The sequence below is a fragment of the Rhinoraja longicauda genome, chromosome 36 (assembly GCF_053455715.1).
Source record: "Rhinoraja longicauda isolate Sanriku21f chromosome 36, sRhiLon1.1, whole genome shotgun sequence".
NCBI lineage: Eukaryota > Metazoa > Chordata > Chondrichthyes > Rajiformes > Arhynchobatidae > Rhinoraja > Rhinoraja longicauda.
Genome location: NC_135988.1, coordinates 6,695,431 through 6,714,950, shown reverse-complemented (window position 1 = coordinate 6,714,950; position 19,520 = coordinate 6,695,431). Strand labels below are relative to the sequence as shown.

The 19,520-nt window shown below is 46.1% G+C and overlaps 1 protein-coding gene across 1 annotated transcript in view; it reads right to left on the bottom strand.

Moving 5' to 3' along the window:
- The window catches only part of LOC144610272 (scavenger receptor cysteine-rich domain-containing protein DMBT1-like), a 32,029-nt gene that overhangs the window by 2,635 nt on the left and 9,874 nt on the right, over positions 1–19,520 (bottom strand). The window contains exons 4-10 of the mRNA XM_078428863.1: positions 15,833–16,144; positions 12,770–13,084; positions 7,670–7,984; positions 3,270–3,584; positions 2,019–2,336; positions 1,868–1,942; positions 387–698 (exon numbers count right to left, since the gene is read on the bottom strand). Coding sequence (XP_078284989.1) covers positions 387–698; positions 1,868–1,942; positions 2,019–2,336; positions 3,270–3,584; positions 7,670–7,984; positions 12,770–13,084; positions 15,833–16,144 — 1,962 coding nt within the window. The remainder of the gene's footprint in view (positions 1–386; positions 699–1,867; positions 1,943–2,018; positions 2,337–3,269; positions 3,585–7,669; positions 7,985–12,769; positions 13,085–15,832; positions 16,145–19,520) is intronic.

Below are 19,520 nucleotides of genomic sequence, written 5' to 3'. Positions count from 1 at the left end.
CGAAAACCTTGTCTTGTCACAGAGATATTTGGCTGGAGCTGGACGTCATGTTTTTTTTAGAATATTGCAAGTCCTGTTTCACATGTCGAGTCAGCCAATCTGAAAACTACCTATCATGTTCTCAGCAATTGGCAAACAGTAGCAAGCGAATACCAACACTGTTTGCATAGCGTATAGTCTAATGGTCATCGTCGCATGAATAACATATATCTGAAGTGCTGGAGCCAGAGGGAGTCAAAACTGGACGTGGATATTGTTTTAAAGAGTTTTTAGCAACGGCATCTCTTTAGATTTTCAATTGGAAAAAAAAACAATATAAAAATAATTTCATAACCTATGAAATTAAAGGGGTGTAGAGATCGGGGAATATGCCGAACAACACGTACCAGAACAGGTGACAATTACATCTTCCTTGTGATCACAGTCATGTTGACCGAGCGGTGACGACAGACAGCTGGTCAGCAATGATTCAGCTCCTGTGCATTTCACTTCATCGAGCCAGATTGCACCTGAGGCCGGGGCAATGGCAGCCGCTTCTGGAGTCCAAAGAGCAGAGCCGCAGCCCAACTGTCTGCAGACCACATTGACATCGGCGAGATCCCAGGAGTCATCACACACCGTTCCCCAGCTGTTATTGAACAATATCACAAGCCTTCCGGAGCAATTGTTGCTGCCGCCATCAAGCCGCAATTGCAGGTCTATTAGTGAAGTTAAATAAAATACTCCGTTACAAATACGTGAGCGCTGAAGTAATTCAGCGGGTCAGACAGCATCTCTGGATGACATGTGCGGGTGACGTTTCGGATCGGGACCCATCTTCAGACTAATTCTATTAAGGGGGGGGGGGTAGCTGCAAGAGTGATGAAGGCGGGTCTAATCTAGGCAAGTGATAGGTGGATACAGATGAGGGGTGTACATTGACAGATGGGTGCACAAATACTAGATATGAGAAGAGGACAAATGGCTGTAAGATAAGGAGTGAAGAGGAATGATTTATGAATCCAAAGGAAGGAATATAGGTGGAAGCGGATGGATGAGATTGTAGGGAGGAAGGGAATGTGGGTGGTGTAGTTCATGTTCATAAGTTGCAGGAGAAGAATTAGACCATTCGGCCCATCGTCTACGCCATTCAGTCATGGTTATCTTCCCTGCTCAACTCCATTCTTCTGCCTTGTCCCCATTACCTCTGACCAGACGAACTCTATCCTTGTTTATACAGGTGGATGGGAGCGCGAGCAGATCTATGGGACGAATGGGAGACAGGAAGAGGGAACCACCGCGGAGGCGAAACAACATTTACAAAGAACAAAAAGTATTTCGAATGTCAGAGAGCGGAAAGTCTCATTTTAGCAGTAGATGCGATGGAGGCCGAGAATTTGAGAGTAGGGGTTGGCGTCCGTGCAATAGAGGAAGTCAGTGAGATGATAGTAGATGAAGGAGGAGGTGTGAGGACAGGGGCACTTCCTGTCAAATCGATATTGAATATATATTCTGTTCCCTGTGATGGAGACAGAGGTCAAGCAAGGAGAGAGAAGTGTCAGAGAGAGAGTTCGTGAATTTCATGGCATGGTGGAAGCTAGTTTATGAAGTCAATGTGTTCTACGTGGGTGCAGGAGGCTGGCCAGAAGCGATTGTCGAAGTAGCGAAGAATGAGTTTGGGGAATGATGCCAGTGCACGTTGGAAGAAGGACTGTTCACAGTACTTCAATCAAAAGGCATATATACATGGCCCCATGGCTACACGTTTAACGAGAAGAACGTGTGAGAAGTCAAAAGAGAAGTTGTTGAGGGTGAGGACAATAATCAGTTATTTAGTAATGACTTATTAAACAAACATCCGGGGTTGACAAGCAGTAGAAAGACTTGCCTGGTAAACGGCGAGATTTAGATTCATTTCCACCGTCGCAGCCTTTCCCGCGGGATGTCTCGGGCATTTCAGCATCTGTTGAGAACAGTGAAATGTTGGCGATTTACGCGCGTGTTTAATATGCCATCCTATGCTGACTTTCCTATGTTACCTCGACATGAAACGCCTGCATCCTCGTTGTGGCGACAGTTGTGTTGTCCCCAAGGGTCAGATTGGCACTGCCAAAGGGCTGACTCGTGCGAGCTACATTTCATCTCATCCATCCATATGAGCCCAGATCCTTCTCCATATCTCCAGGCGCCATAGTCAATAAATACGAGGGGTCCACATTTCATTTGTTTACAGATCACTTCCGCATCTTGTCTCCCAAGATTATCGGAGCAGACTGTTCCCCATGTCCCGTTGTGCCACACTTCCACTCTCCCTTCACACCGCCGCTCTCCGTTCACCAGGCGCATTTCTTTGTGTTCTGTGAAGGGAACACAGGAGATATACAGGTCATCATAATACGTATCCATCCCGCAGGCAGCAAAAACCACGCATGAGAAAGGTCTGGTCCAACAAAAGCAGATGTCGCTGAAAAATCTCAACAGGGGCTGGTGGTCGGGAACAGATTGGGTGAAGAAGGAATCAGCTGTTCTATCGTATCGCTGAAAGTGGAGGGCAGGGACATATGTGTGTTAAAAAGTGGTGCAATCTTGTTTCAGTTCTGCGACAGATCTGACCCTGAGAGCACATACTCCATTTAATTAAACTTCGATTATGTAAAGTCGAGCTGAAAATTTCCAATCATGATCCCCAGAGCAAGAGTATGAAATAAAAAAGGGCCAAGGGAATATCTCCCGTTCATACAAGAAAATAACACCGAACCGGTCAGCACAGGAACAGGTTCCTCCGCCCACAATATCTGTGCCGAAAATGCCGAAAGGATAAACATCTCGTCTGGCTGTTTCGGGAAATGTGGACAAATTGCGTGAATCCTGACAACAGCCGAGGGCAAAATGAGATGGCTACACGGGAGGGGGGGGGGGGGGGGGGGGGGGAGATTGGTGTAGCTGAGGAGAAATCCTATTCAGAGACAGGTATCACAAAATGCTGAAGTACCTCAGCTGGTCAGGCAGCATCTCTGGAGGGAAGGAATGGGTGACGTTTGGGGTCGAGACCGTTCTTCAGACTGATTTTGTGTCTGCCTGACCCGCTGAGTTACTCCAGCATTTTGTGATACCTTCTATTTGTACCAGCATCTGCAGTTATTTTCCGACATTCCTTTGCAGAGAGAGGACTGTATGCCATCATCGAGATTCAATGCTCGCATTGTGTGCGATAAATTATTGAATACATCTCCGGAATGAGGTTTCCCACTCTGTCCTGCAGAAAATCAGTAGACCGAAAGTATCCTTACCAGAACATTTCACCGTCACATCCTCCTTATGACTGCAATCGTGCCGACCCCACGGTGCGGAGGAACAGTTCCAGAGGTATGATTCGTTACCCGAGCATCTTACTTCATCCAACCAAATCTGGCCATTAGCTCGTCCACAGAATCCCGGAATTTTCTCTTCCACAGCATATCCGCAACCTAGCTGCCTGCAGACCACGTTAGCGTCGACCAGATCCCAGGAGTCATCACAAACTGTGCCCCAAGACCCACGGTAATAAATCTCCACTCGTCCAGCACATGTACTTCCACCCCCAGCCACCCGTAATCGGAGATGGTCTGTTGAACAAATACACACGAGTTGTTATTTATTTATTTTTAAAAATTTATTTGAAAAAGGGACAGTGTAAATTAATTGACATTCAAACAAATGTAAGTGTACTCGAGTTAGCCGACAGGCTATTTTTCATCGACAGTCCCTTAGCCTGATGTTGTTGGGCATCCAAGAAAATAAATACAATGCAATATGTAGAATAGTTTAAAACGTAGTACATTACCATACAAAGCAATACAGTTAATTAAAATGAGCAGGCAAACCCCAAATCGCAGATGTAAAAATATTGTGTGAGTACAGTATTAATTTAAAGTTTGCATTTTTTAAATTTAAGTTTTAAAAGTCACGTTCAAGTTGGATAAAACTAGCATCAGTGTTGACATTGTTGGTTCTCAATAAGCCGTTAATCACACCATTGCAATTTCCACGTTCTTCTGCGCCTTCTATAACCACAGCCGTCAGAATCTACCCCAAGGGAAGTTGCCCTGTGTTGTTCCAACCACATGGCGGCGTTACTTGTCCACATTTCTCTCACACACCATCGCCCTTCCCACACTCACCATCGCCTGCTCTCTGGAGCTGCTGGTCCGTTCTGCAGACTGGAAATGGAGCGGGCCCTCCCACAGTGGATGTCTCTATATGTGGATAACCCCCCTCTTTACACTCAGGTCCGAGAGTGAGGAACGTTGCAAATGCACCGCCATGTATTTTGTTTTAAGTTGCTTGGCAGTCTCCTGGGAACTAACCCTTCAGCGGCGCAGCTGGTAATGCTGTGGTCTTACACTACCTGAGACCCCGGTTTGACCCTGACCTCAGGTGCTGTCTGTGTGGAGATCACACGTTTCACACGTGACCAAGTGGGGTTCACCCAGATCCTAAAGACTGGCTCGTTTATAAGTCAAGTCAAGTCAAGTCAATTTTATTTGTATAGCACATTTAAACATTGGATTCTTAGAACAGCTTGTACTGGAGCCTACCAGGGAGAACGCAATTCTGGATTTAGTGTTGTGTAATGATCCTGATCTGATAAGGGGACTAGAGGTAAAAGAGCCATTAGGAGGCAGTGATCACATGATAAGTTTTACTCTGCAAATGGAAAGGCAGAAGGGAAAATCGGAAGTGTCGGTATTACAGTATAGCAAAGGGGATTACAGAGGCATGAGGCGGGAGCTGGCCAAAATTGATTGGAAGGAGGCCCTAGCAGGGAAGACGGTAGAACAGCAATGGCAGGTATTCCTGGGAATAATGCAGAGGTTGCAGGATCAATTTATTCCAAAGAGGTGGAAAGACTCTAAGGGGAGTAAGAGACACCTGTGGTTGACAAGGGAAGTCAGGGACAGCATAAAAATTAAGGAGAGGAAGTATAACATAGCAAAGAAGAGTGGGAAGACAGAGGATTGGGACTCTTTTAAAGAGCAACAAAAGTTAACTAAAAAGGCAATACGAGGAGAAAAGATGAGGTACGAGGGTAAACTAGCCAATAATATAAAGGAGGATAGCAAAAGTTTTTTTAGGTACGTGAAGAGGAAAAAAATAGTCAAGGCAAATGTGGGTCCCTTGAAGACAGAAGCAGGGGAATTTATTATGGGGAACAAAGAAATGGCAGACGAGTTAAACCGTTACTTTGGATCTGTCTTCACTGAGGAAGATACACACAATCTCCCAAATGTTCTAGGGGCTGGAGAACCTAGGGTGATGGAGGAACTGAAGGAAATCCACATTAGGCAGGAAATGGTTTTGGGTAGACTGATGGGACTGAAGGCTGATAAATCCCCAGGGCCTGATGGTCTGCATCCCAGAGTACTTAAGGAGGTGGCTCTAGAAATAGTGGAAGCATTGGAGATCATTTTTCAATGTTCTATAGATTCAGGATCAGTTCCTGTGGATTGGAGAATAGCAAATGTTATCCCACTTTTTAAGAAAGGAGGGAGAGAGAAAACGGGTAATTATAGACCAGTTAGTCTGACATCAGTGGTGGGGAAAATGCTGGAGTCAATTATAAAAGACGAAATTGCTGAGCATTTGGATAGCAGTAACGGGATCGTTCCGAGTCAGCATGGATTTACGAAGGGGAAATCATGCTTGACAAATCTACTGGAATTTTTTGAGGATGTAACTAGGAAAATTGACAAGGGAGAGTCAGTGGATGTGGTGTACCTCGACTTTCAGAAAGCCTTCGACAAGGTCCCACATAGGAGATTAGTGGGCAAAATTAGGGCACATGGTATTGGGGGTAGGGTACTGACATGGATAGAAAATTGGTTAACAGACAGAAAGCAAAGAGTGGGGATAAATGGGTCCCTTTCGGAATGGCAGGCAGTGACCAGTGGGGTACCGCAAGGTTCGGTGCTGGGACCCCAGCTATTTACGATATACATTAATGACTTAGACGAAGGGATTAAAAGTACCATTAGCAAATTTGCAGATGATACTAAGTTGGGGGGTAGTGTGAATTGTGAGGAAGATGCAATAAGGCTGCAGGGTGACCTGGACAGGTTGTGTGAGTGGGCGGATACATGGCAGATGCAGTTTAATGTAGATAAGTGTGAGGTTATTCACTTTGGAAGTAAGAATAGAAAGGCAGATTATTATCTGAATGGTGTCAAGTTAGGAGGAGGGGGAGTTCAACGAGATCTGGGTGTCCTAGTGCATCAGTCAATGAAAGGAAGCATGCAGGTTCAGCAGGCAGTGAAGAAAGCCAATGGAATGTTGGCCTTCGTAACAAGAGGAGTTGAGTATAGGAGCAAAGAGGTCCTTCTACAGTTGTACCGGGCCCTGGTGAGACCGCACCTGGAGTACTGTGTGCAGTTTTGGTCTCCAAATTTGAGGAAGGATATTCTTGCTATGGAGGGCGTGCAGCGTAGGTTCACTAGATTAATTCCCGGAATGGCGGGACTGTCGTATGTTGAAAGGCTGGAGCGATTGGGCTTGTGTACACTGGAATTTAGAAGGATGAGGGGGGATCTTATTGAAACATATAAGATAATTAGGGGATTGGACACATTAGAGGCAGATAACATGTTCCCAATGTTGGGGGAGTCCAGAACAAGGGGCCACAGTTTGAGAATAAGGGGTAGGCCATTTAGAACGGAGATGAGGAAGAACTTTTTCAGTCAGAGGGTGGTGAAGGTGTGGAATTCTCTGCCTCAGAAGGCAGTGGAGGCCAGTTCGTTGGATGCTTTCAAGAGAGAGCTGGATAGAGCTCTTAAGGATAGCGGAGTGAGGGGGTATGGGGAGAAGGCAGGAACGGGGTACTGATTGATAGTGATCAGCCATGATCGCATTGAATGGCGGTGCTGGCTCGAAGGGCTGAATGGCCTACTCCTGCACCTATTGTCTATTGTCTATTGTCTAAAAACAACCCACGTGCTGAAATGGCCTTCGTTAAACCCCCCCCAGTGTCTGGAGAGTTGATGATGCAGTGGGACAATAGAGAACCAATGTAAATGTGTAATCAATCTTCGTGGTGGATTCGATGGGCCGAAGGGCCTGTTTACATGCTGTAACTTTAAACTAAATTATAACATTCTCCAGGCTAATATATAAATGTGTGTGCGCTTATGTGTGTGTACGTATGTGCCTGTTGGTGTGATAGTGTTTGTGTATGAGTGTGTGTTTGTGTGATAGTGTTTGTGTATGAGTGTGTGTGTGTTTTCTGTGCTTGTGTGTGTGAGTGTGTGTGTGTGTGTGTGTGTGTGTGTGTGTGTGTGTGTGTATGTGTGTGTGTGATCGTGTTTGTGTATGAGTGTGTGTGTGTGTGTGTGTGTGTGTGTGTGTGCGTGCGTGCGTGTGTGTGTATGCGCCTCGAATATTGTTCAGGTATTGGTCTCCAACATAGTTGAAAGGGATCTCTGATGTGTAATGTATATACTTATCAACAAGGAATTTAAGTTGGTAAATAAAGAAATGCTATTTCGGACCATTGATTTGATTGAACGGAACGGATAAATAAAGCGTTCTTCATTTTCCGTGCTTTCCCAACTTGACAAGTCGAAAACCCAGATGGCGTAATTGATTTTACAACTCGAAATTTCTGGAGTCACGAACAATCATTACAATTTCTAAGTTGAATCTTCATGCCAACATTCACCTGAGCACAGGACTCCAACGCCGGTGCTGTCGTTGGATATCGGATTCAGTGTAAATGTGCTGCACTTTCGGAGCTGCGACTCGTTTCCTTCACACTGGACTTTGTTCACCCACGCGGGCAGCTCACCCTCTCCGTACCTTGAGGAGTTGTAGGCGAATATGGCGTAGCCGCAGCCCAAATCTCTGCAGACCACGTTGGAATCATTGATGTTCCAGGCGCTATCCTGCACTCTCCCCCATCTGCCATTGTGGTAAACCTCCACTCGGCCGTCGCAGCGGCTGGTTCCATTGATCAGTCTCAGAGACCAACTTTCATCTACAAAACAAAACATGTTGGGTTAAACAATTAAACTGAAGCCATAACATCCAATAACGTCTCAGCATTTACCTGGTCATCTATTAGTTTTAAGGATTATTTTCTGCATCAATTGTCCACATGTCACATTGGCAGTTAAACTGCATAGAAGCATTCCACCCACGTCTACATAAAACAATGCCGAGAAACCTATGTGACTCGCCAAGAGAAATGGGCGCAGTAACAAAGAATAGAATAGAATAGAATAGAATAGTTCCTTTATTGTCATTGTAACATGAGCCATGTACAACGAAATTGTAAAATGTCAGCCAGTCAGTGCACCATTCAAACATTTCTAAAAGCTAACGATACATACAAGGTAAAATATTTAAAAAAAGATAAACAACTAAAATAAATATCATGAAAATAGCACGCATAAACACCCAACCCTACATCCTTCTGTCGATTCCACAGTCTCTTATTATGTATCGCCCCTGCGTTCCTTGGCGGCTACATTTAGTGCCTTTATAGCAGTGGGGTAAAAACTATTTTTAAGTCTGTTTGTCCTTGTCCTTGTAGATCTGTACCGTCTGCCTGACGGTAACAGTTCAAACAGGGAGTGTCCGGGGTGGGAAATGTCCTTTATAATACTCTGGGATTTTTTGATGCAGCGGGAACTGTGTAAGTCCTCCAAGGTAAGTAGAGGGCAGCCGACAATCCTCTGGGCGTTGTCAATGGCCCTCTGGAGCGCTTTCCTCTGAGCCGCTGTGCAGCTGGTGTACCATACGCATACACAGTATGTTAGGATGCTCTCAATGTAGCACCGATAAAAGGACAACAGCAGTCTCTGAGTGATGTTATTCTTCCTGAGCACCCTCAGGAAGTGCAGTCTCTGCTGGACCTTTTTCAGCAGCGCAGAGGTGTTCACGCTCCACGTCAGGTCCTCCTCAATATGGATTCCCAGGAAGCGGAAATCCGCCACCCTCTCCACACAGTCCCCTCTGATAGTTAATGGTACCATGTCCGTTTTATTCTTTCTGAAGTCTATTATTATTTCCTTTGTCTTTAAGGTGTTGAGGAGCAGGTTATTTTCTCCACACCACACTGTCAGCTGCTCCGCCTCATCCCGGTAGGCGTACTCGTCCCCCCCGGTGATGAGTCCCACCACCGTAGTGTCATCCGCAAATTTGACAATGGTGTTGCTGTGGTGGGCGGGGGTGCAGTCATGTGTATAGATGGTGTAGAGCAGGGGGCTCAGCACGCAGCCCTGTGGAGAGCCGGTACTGAGGCTGAGGGCCGTGGATGTGTGATGGCCCACTCTGACTCTCTGGCTGCGAGCTGACAGGAAGCTATTTATCCACATGCAGGTGGAGTGTGGAAGTCCCAAGTCCCCCAGTTTGTCCACCAGTTTATGGGGAAGGATGGTATTAAAGGCAGAGCTGTAGTCCACAAAGAGCATCCGCACGTAGCTCCCCGGCTGCTCCAGGTGGAACAGTGCAGCATGGAGGGCTGTGGCTATAGCGTCCTCTGTGGATCTATTCGCTCTGTACGCAAACTGGTGGGGGTCAAAGCTTCGGGGCAGGAGTGATGTGATATGACCCCGGACCAGTTTTTCAAAACACTTCATCACCACTGGTGTGAGTGCGACTGGCCGGTAGTCGTTGAGGCTGGAAATGTGGGGTTTTTTGGGCAAGGGGACTATGATTGCGGACTTCAGACAGGATGGAACAGTGGACTGGGCCAGAGACTGGTTGAAAATCCTCGTACAGACTCCAGCCAGCTGGTCAGCGCAGTCCTTCAGCACGCGTCCAGAGACGCCGTCGGGTCCAGTAGCCTTCCTTGGATTGATGGCCCGCAGCGTGCGCCTCACCTCATGCTCCTCTATCTTGAGGGTTAGGCTGCTGTGGACCATGTGGTGTGATATGGCTGTCTCGGGTGGCTCCACTTCAAAGCGAGCAAAGAAGAGGTTCAGCTCCTCTGCCAACGAGGCGTCACCTTCAGCAGCTCCAAGGTTGGTCTTATAGTTGGTTAGATACTGGATCCCCTGCCACACCTGCCTGCTGTTGTTACTGTCCAGGTGGTCCTCTATCTTCCTCCTGTAGTCTAATTTGGCCTCTCTGATGCCTCTCTTCAGGTTAGCTCGGGCCATGCTGTATAAAGCCCTATCGCCAGACCTAAAAGCAGTGTTCCTCTCTTTTAACAGCCGCTGGACCTCCCGGGTCATCCAGGGCTTCTGGTTGGGGTAGACCCGGATGCGTTTGTCCACTGTGACAGTGTCCATGCAGTTTTTAATGTAACATAGTACACTGTCTGTGAACACCTCCAGGTCCCGGTGTTCAAACACATCCCAGTTGGTCCTGTCGAAGCAGTCCTGCAGCTGCTGAGATGCACCATCAGGCCAAGTTGTGATGGTCTTTGTGATGGTAGGAGCGGTTTTCCTGAGGGGGGCATATGCAGGAATTAAAAACAGGGACATATGGTCCGACTGACCCAGGTGTGGTAGTTGTCTAGCCCTGTAGCCCAGCTTGATGTTGGAGTAGACCTTGTCCAGTGTGTTAGCTCCTCTTGTAGCACATTTAACATGCTGATAGAATTTGGGGAGCATTTTCTTCAAGTCCGCGTGGTTAAAGTCCCCTGCTATGATGTGAACACCGTCAGGATATATGCTCTGTTGACTGCTAGTGCTACCATACAAATATCCGATAGCCGAGTTAGCATTAGCATCCGGTGGTATGTACACAGCAGTTATCATGACAACAGTAAACTCTCTAGGGAGATAAATGGGCCTGCATTTAACAGTCACATACTCCAGGTCCGGGGAGCAGTGACTGTCTACAATCACTGTGTTTGTACACCAGGTGTTGTTCACGTACACACAGAGCCCTCCACCTCTGCTCTTACCAGAGTCTCTTGTCCTGTCATGACGCTGTGCTGTGTAGCCTGCTAGCTCGATAGCAGAGTCCGGAATGAAAGAATGAAGCCAGGTCTCCGTGATCAACAGGATACAGCTGTCCTTCACGGCGTTGTTAGCTGCAGTCTGCAGCCTAAGTTCATCCATCTTGTTAGCGAGGGATCTGGCGTTCGTTAGAAACAGGCTGGGAAGCGGTGGTTTCAGTGGCTGCCTCCGTAGCCTGACCAGAGCGCCGGCCCTGCCGCCTCGCTTTTGCCTTCTCTCTCTGCGCCGCCTTCGCCTCCTCCCCGCGGGGATGGTGATCCACGGAGAGTCGGGGCTCCTCGCTATGTCCGCCGGGATCTTGTATGAGCGGACAAACTCGGCGGTAACCCCCCATTCGCGACCGGCTCCAATCCTAAGAAGATCCTGCCGGCCGTAGACGTTGTTCGCCCGACAGTAAGTACACAGGGCACAAAACAACACGCACACATACACATACACATACACATACACAAAAAAACACGAGCACTGACCGGGAGGACATCGAGCCGCTGCAACTGTGTGCGCCGCCATTTAATCTAATAAACTGGCTATTGAAGAAAAACTAATAAATGATAACACAAGGATCAAAACAGTTTTTCCAGGTGCGGCAGAGGTTCACCTTCACCTCCTCCAACCTCATCTATTGTATCCGCTGTTCCAGATGTCAACTTCTCTACGTCGGCGAGACCAAACGCAGGCTCGGCGATCGTTTCGCTCAAGACCTTCGCTCAGTCCGCCTTAACCAACCTGATCTCCCGGCGGCTGAACATTTCAACTCCCCCTCCCACTCCCAGTCTGACCTTTCTGCCATGGGCCGCGTCCATTGTCATAGTGAGGCTCACCGCAAATTGGAGGGAAAGCATCTTATATTTCGCTTGGGCAGCTACAGCCCAGCGGTATGAACAATGATTTCCCTAAATTCAGATAGTTCCTCTGTCCCTCCCTTTCCCCTCACCATTCCCAGTTCTCCCACTGTCTTCCTGTCTCCCACTGGATCCTATCTTTGTCCCGTCCCCTCCCCTCACATCAGTCTGAAGTAGGGCCTCGACACGAAACGTCACCCATTCCTTCTCTCCTGAGATGCTGACTGACCCGTTGAGTTACTGCTGCATTTTGTGATACCATTCCTGGAACCATGCCATGAAAAAATGATTCTTCCATTTCTCATTCCATATTGCAGATGCTGGTTTAAACCGAAGATAGACGCAAAAAGCTACAGTAATTGAGCGGGTCGGATAGCATCTCTGGAGAAAAGGAATAGATGACTAAAAAGGGTCTCGACCAGAAAAGTCAACTATTTCTATCCTGACGCTGTCTGACCCGCTGAGTTACTCCAGGTTTTAGAGTCTAGCTCTTGAAAGAATGCATGACTTTACCACTAAGCCATTTCAAATTTCATGTCCCATTCTTCCTAGAACGTCTTTCTCAGATCTCTGCAGCAGGTGTGATTTATTTATATATGTGTATTGTTGCAGTGAACCGATAATTAGAACCTAACCGTACAAATCGCCATTCACCTCTATCCTTAGTAACATAATTCAGTAAACAATTATTATCCTTCGTACTGTCCTTACTATCTTTACTAGCTACAATCTCTGTTACCATCCATAGAAACAATTTCATAAACTAAACAATTCTCCACTGCGTCCTCGAATTCAGTCTATCGGTGGATGACAACGCCGCATAACAATTGCCCCCTGTATCCTATCAGTGGGGGATGGGAAAGGAGGCACCTGAAGTCCTTCTAAAAAGAAAATAAAGATGGTCCTCAGGAAACGGCAGGTGTTTTCAATGGTTAAAAGATTCACCGTGTAAACATCCCTGCGACTGGGCAACTCTGTTTTTCAGTTCAATGACATTTGGTGACTCACCTGAGCAGATGAGACCGGCGTCGTTACTGTGTGAACAACTCATCTGATCCCTGGGTAAGACAGGACAGTCAGCTAATCGGGACTCGTTCCCCCGACAGTGGTAGTTCTCCTTCCACACAGGGCCGGATCCTCGGCCAAAGTAAGCACCTCCGGGAGTTGCCTTCACTGCGCCGCACTGTAGTTGTTCACAGACCACGCCGGCATCAAGGAAGCTAAAGTACTGATCGCAAACTGTCCCCCACTCGTCTCCATGTAGAACTTCCACCCGGCCAGAGCATCTATCATTCCCACCCAGCAGTCGTGGTCCATGGTTCCCTGTTTTAATGGGAATAAATGAAGACAGTTAAATACTCCCACTAAGAATAAAGGGAAATTATGAAAGGGAGAGATTGTTTGTTTATTTTTGCTCATTTTCTAACCGTCCACCTTCCAAGTGTGTCTGTGTGGTGATATTTCAATACACACCATGAATAGTGTACCGGCTTCAACACGGCACGTCGGGGTCGTCATTTTACAAGACTTTAGTTTTAAGTCCTGTACAAATTTGTTCAGATCTAGTCTGCAGTACTTACGGTTTTGGAGCGTTCACCAGAATGACCACCACTACCTGAAACTTTATATATGCTGGTAGCAAGAAGGCCTTCCGTGAGTATTTCATCAAGCCCGCCCCTTGTCAAGTTGATGGTCTTGTAATAGTACACTTCATTTTTCAACACACTACTCCATCGACCGTATTTTTTTTTACCCACTCGCTTTCCCTTATGTATCGCCCAATGGCTTCTCGCACAAGAAAAACCAGCAGAATTTGGGAACAACGAACCGCAGATGCTGGATCCGAATGAAAGGCACAGGGGGCTGCAGCAATTCCAATTAATTGCTAAGATAGACTCAACATTTTATAAAATTAATCTGCTAAATTATTTCCTTATTCCGCTGTTTAAATTCTCCCTACATGTCGGTAAGTTACAGTGTTTTCGTTTCTCAATGTTCTCTCTGTCCTTTGCCGAATTTTAATTTTTCTTTGTCACCGCGTTTTCTGGAAACGTTAAGCCAACCCATCAAATTTTCCATTTTGCAAGGATCAAATTTCCCTCTTCTCATGTCGGCAAATAGTTGATATTTCCCCTTGCTAATCCTTTCTTTTGCTAAATACCACAATATTAAAATTCATCATGCGTACTGTTTTCACTGGGAAAATATCAGATTCCATTCTGTCCGCCACCTCTCAGGCCTATTATATGTGTTCATTTTTCCTTCATTCTACGTTTCCAATTTTGGGTTGGACGAGGTGGAGGGCAGATGTGGGGATGAAACCCATTATGACTTTGTGTCTTTCTACCTTAAAGCAATTCCTTTACCATGTTCCATTTTCCCATTAGTTTGCTTCGCTCCTGACTCCTGTCAGGTTCGCATCCCCATGACACTGGTTTAAACCTTCGTTATGGACACATATACATTATTCTATAAGAAAATAACTGCAGGTGCTGGTACAAATCGAAGGTATTTATTCACAAAATACTGGAGTAACTCAGCAGGTCAGGCAGCATCTCGGGAGAGAAGGAATGGGTGACTTTTCGGGTCGAGACCCTTCTTCAGACTGATGTCAGGGGGGCGGGACAAAGGAAGGATATAGGTGGAGACAGGAAGATAGAGAGAGATCTGGGAAGGAGGAGGGGAAGAGAGGGACAGAGGAACTACCTAAAGTTGGAAAAGTCGATGTTCATACCACTGGGCTGCAAGCTGCCCAGGCGAAATATGAGGTGCTGTTCCTCCAATTTCCGGTGGGCCTCACTATGGCACTGGAGGAGGCCCATGACAGAAAGGTCAAACTGGGAATGGGAGGGGGAGTTGAAGTGCTCGGCCACCGGGAGACCAGTTTGGTCAATGGGACCGAGCGCAGGTGTTGAACGAAGCGATCGCCAAGCCTGCGCTTGGTTTCGCCGATGTAAATAATTCTGGTACATTATTCTGGTTCCCCATCCTCTCCTCCCGGTAACTCTTTGGACCTCATTGTTTCAAAACCGTCATAGTCTTAATTTAATTTATTCATCCAATTCTGTATTTTGTCTCCATACTGTTATCCAGCGTTGCTTCATCTTGGCGTGATATGGTCTCTGATGACACTCTCTTCACTCTCAGAGTGATCAGGAAGTTATTTCCTTGTACATTATTGTAAATGCTAATGGGAAGTAATCGTTCTAATGCACTAATTGGTTCCCCATTTATAAAAGGATCACATGACCAAAAATTCATTCCTTACAACAACAAAAAAATTATAGGATAAATATACATTTAATCGTCATGCATTCTTCTGACGTTTCTTTCTATCTGTCGTACTGGCAGTTGCATCGTCTTCTATAACCCCCACCCCCATTCATCCGCACCACCGCTGGGAGTGCAGGGATCCTTGCTTGTAGGTTTCTATGTTTAATCCTTTGAATCTAACGCCGTTCATGGTTTTCATTCCTGCAGCTAACTGTCGTTCCACTCAAAATGCACTAAGATTTTAGTGAAGAAGTAAATTTGTTTATAAACAACTCTGATTATTTTACTCCAGGGTAATTTTTGATTAGGATTCGTTCGACGATTGCTATTGCATCGCTTGGATATCACCTACTCAAGATACTTTTCATTTCCTTCTTCTGAACTCCACATTGTAAACCAGACCCCAAAGCAGAAACGTCCGCGTCGCGGGGCTGGAAACTAGAAGTGTCCTGAGCTAATTCTGCTACCACCATCATCTACTGTACAAGTGAGGCTCCCACTGATCGTCGCCGGAAGCTTGCGCCCATTTCAGGAATGACGATGATAGTGATGTGACATTTGAATGAAGGACGTGAAAGAAGAAGTTTATAAACCTGCAATAATGTTGGACTAAAGGAAAAGTTTCAAATAATTTTAGCCAGTTAAAACGTTTGTCAATATCACATCAAAGTCGTGTGTTGCTCAATCATATCCCAGCATTTTATAACCCTTTGATAAAAGTAAATGGCAAGATATCATCCCAATCTTCCAAGTACAATGAGTGTTTATTAATAATTAGTTTCCAAAGCTGACACTCACCAGAACAGATCACACTGACGTCGCTCGTGTGGTTGCAATGAAGAGTTCCTAACGAACGCGGACAGTCCCCTAGGATTGTCTCATTACCCTTACATTCAAATACATCGTTGAGTACAAGGCCAGTTCCCTTTCCAAAATAAGCCCCTCTCGGAACAGACACGGCGACTCCACAATGAAGCTGACTGCACACCACATCTGCATCATCCATATCCCAGTCCAGGTCACACACGGTTCCCCAGGTTTCACCAGACAGCACTTCCAGTCTTCCCGAGCATTGGTCATCTTTTGGTACCAATCTTGGCACTCTGTGATCTGAGAAAAATATAAAACATAATCATGAAAGCCACAATTATGAAGACAATTTACAAACACATCTCCTGGAGTTCAGCACAAATCTAACGATCAGCGAGAACCTTTCCTGTCCCTTACTAACGATATATGTGCTCCCCCATCTCCTCCTTCCTCTATTATGATGCGCTAAAATGCTGCGTACTATATTCGGCACTCTGTATCTTCTTCTTTGCACTATATATTGTACTTTGGCATGGCTTGATTACCTACTGTATATATGTGTTGTGTATCTGATCTGTTTGCACAGCATTTAAAACAAAGCGTTTCACTCTACCTCAGTAACGTGACAATGATTAACCCAAACCTCATTCTACAAGTCGAATATAATTATTATTTATGCAACATTCCGTCCTGAAGAACTTGACAAATTCCACAAGCAAGACTGCGCTAACAGATCCAGTGTATCTGTCTGCTCCTGTCCCATCAAACTAATCTCTAAATACAAACTGCGGAAAAAAATAACTGTAGTTGCTAGTTTATCCCAAAGATAGACACAATGTGCTGGCGTAACTCAGCGGGTCAGGCAGCAGCTCTGGAGAAAAAAGGAAGGGTGGCGTATCAGTTTGGTACTGACGAAGGGTCCCAACCCGAAACGTTACCTATCCTTCTTCGGAGAAGCTGCTGGACTCACTGTGTGATAGAGTCATAGAGTGATACAATGTGGAAACAGGCCCTTCGGTCCAACTTTCCCACAACGGCCAGCAATGTCCCGGCTACACTAGTCCCACCTGCCTGCGCTTTGTCCATAACCCTCCAAACCTGTCCTATCCATGTACACGTCTAACTGTTTCTTAAACGATGGGATAGTCCCAGCTTCAACTACCTGCTCTGGAAGCTTGGTCCATACACCCACCACCCTTTGTGTGAAAAGGTTACCACTCGGATTCCTATTAAATATTTTTCCCTTCACCTTGAACCTATGTCCTCTGGTCCTCGATTCCCATACTCTGAGCAAGAGACTCTGTGCATCTACCCGACCTATTCCTCTCATGATTTTGTACACCTCTATAAGACCCCCCCCTCCCCTCATCCTCCTGCGCTCCTTGGAATTGAGACCCAGCCTGCTCAACCCCCCCCCCCCCCTATAGCTCACCCTCTAGTCCTGGCAACTTCCTCGTAAATCTTTTCTGAACCCTTTCAAGCTTGACAATATCTTTCCCATACATGGTGCCTAGAACTGAACACAATATTCTAAATGCTGTCTCGCCAACGACTTATACAACTACAACATGACCTCCTGCACTTTCTATCTATCTTTCATCTCAAGGTACCTCGGTTATATCTTATCAACCCTTGGCCCTTTCAACGTCGCCTGCCCGCTCAAACCTGCCACGCCCGAAAATTTGGCGCACAGGTCTGTGCGGGTCGAATTTGTCCCCTGAGCTGGGGCTCTGAAACTCCAGCCCGACCAGAGCTGAGTGAACCATGAGACCGTCAGTTCTAGGAGAAGAATTAGGGCATTCAGCCCATCGTCTATTCCACCATTCAATCGTGGCTGATCTATCTTTCCCTCTCAACCCCATTCTCCTGCTTTCTCCTCATAACCCGTGACACCCTTATTAAACAAGAATCTGTCAATCCCCGCCTTACAAACCTCCATTGAGTTGACATCCACAGCCATTTGGAGCAATGAATTACACAGATTCATTACTCTGTGACGAAAGAAATTCTTCCTCTTCCCTTTCCAAAGTTACATCCTTTTTTTCTGAGGCTATGGCCTCTGGTCCTAGACTCTCCCATGAGCGGAAACCCTCTCGATATTCACTCTACCCAGGCCTTTACTATTTGGTAAGTTTCAATTAGGGCCCCTTCATCCTTATGAATTCCGACGAGTACAGGCCAGTGCCTTAAAACGCATCAAATGTTAACCCAATTATCCCTGGAATCATTCTTGGAAACCTCCTCTGGACCTTCCCCAACGCCATCACATCCGTTCCCATTGCCGACTTTCGCGGCTGACCTTCCCCCAAGGCCTCTGTTGATCCGGCAAAACGATAATCTAGAAAGGCTCTGGAAAAAAAGGGTGCGGTAAAATCGGTGGTGAACCTCACTTCTCTCTCAGTTCGGTACCCACCGGTTTGAACATTAAACTCCCCAATTATAAGATATTCCCGCCCAATCGCCCCTTTTCCCTTCCCCCACCCGTCACCCGTGGCCACACATCTCGACCCCCATCTCTCACCACCATAGTCACCTTGATCCTTCTCCTGCCTCGATATACATTTTCAGTCCCTGTCGCATACTTTACTTTTAATGCTGGTCTTTCTCTTCGCGTTTGTCCAACTACACCCCAGTCCCTCCAGTTTTATATTTTACACGCCTTGTCTTTTTCTTATCTGGCAATCTTTTGTCTTATTTTCATTTCTAACCTTTTTAAATTTCCTTAATCCATTTGGCAATTGTTGTCGGGAATGTTGAGAACTATAAGGAGGATGAGAAGGTTATAATTTGGTTAATCCTCGAGCTCACACACTGGGGAGCAAATGTAGTCAGAATAGCAAAGCTGAAACATTCTGATGAAGAGCAAGCTTCCCTATTTATTGGTGGGGAGGATAGTCCTTCCTAGTTCTGTCTAGGTTCTTATCTGTTACATTCTTGTGATTACAGCTGCTTTTCGTCACCTGTGTTGAGCACCCAAGTCTCCAGAGAGTAAACGAAAGACTTCATCTCGCGAGTATAATCTCGACATTTATGGTATCTACTAATTAGATATATGGGAGGGAGATTTCTAAACAACTGGAAACGTAAGATTAAAGTTAACTTTGGGGAAAGACAAAGATGAAATGTGAGAGACATTGATTAATGGTGGTTACTTTCAAAACTGCAAGTGACCATTGTGTCATTCGGGTATAAGGTCGTGCAGTTACTTTGGCTTGTTGAAGCAGTTGGGCTTGCTCTCACTGTTTCGCGATGTACATCGCAAAGGCTTTTTAATAAACCGACTTGTTCGATAGACTCACCACTGATCAATGAACTATTTTATTTTGAGTCTGTGCCTGTATGAGTAAAGGTGGGCACTAAATGCTGGAGTAACTCAGCGGGTCAGGCAGCATCTCGGTAGAGAAGGAATGGGTGATGTTTCGGGTCCAGACCCTTCTTCAGTCGAAACGTCACCCATTCCTTCTCTCCAGAGCTGCTGATAAACCCGCTGAGTTACTCCAGCATTATGTGTCTATCTTCGATTTTAACCAGCATCTGCAAGTTTTTTTTCCTACATCTGTACGAGTGAAGTCAGATAGAGGGTGTGGGTAAAGTGCTAAATTCCCTTCGACACCAATCAAGCGCCCTCCCTTTTTCACCTATCACATGCCAAGATTTGCACCACTCTCATCTCTAT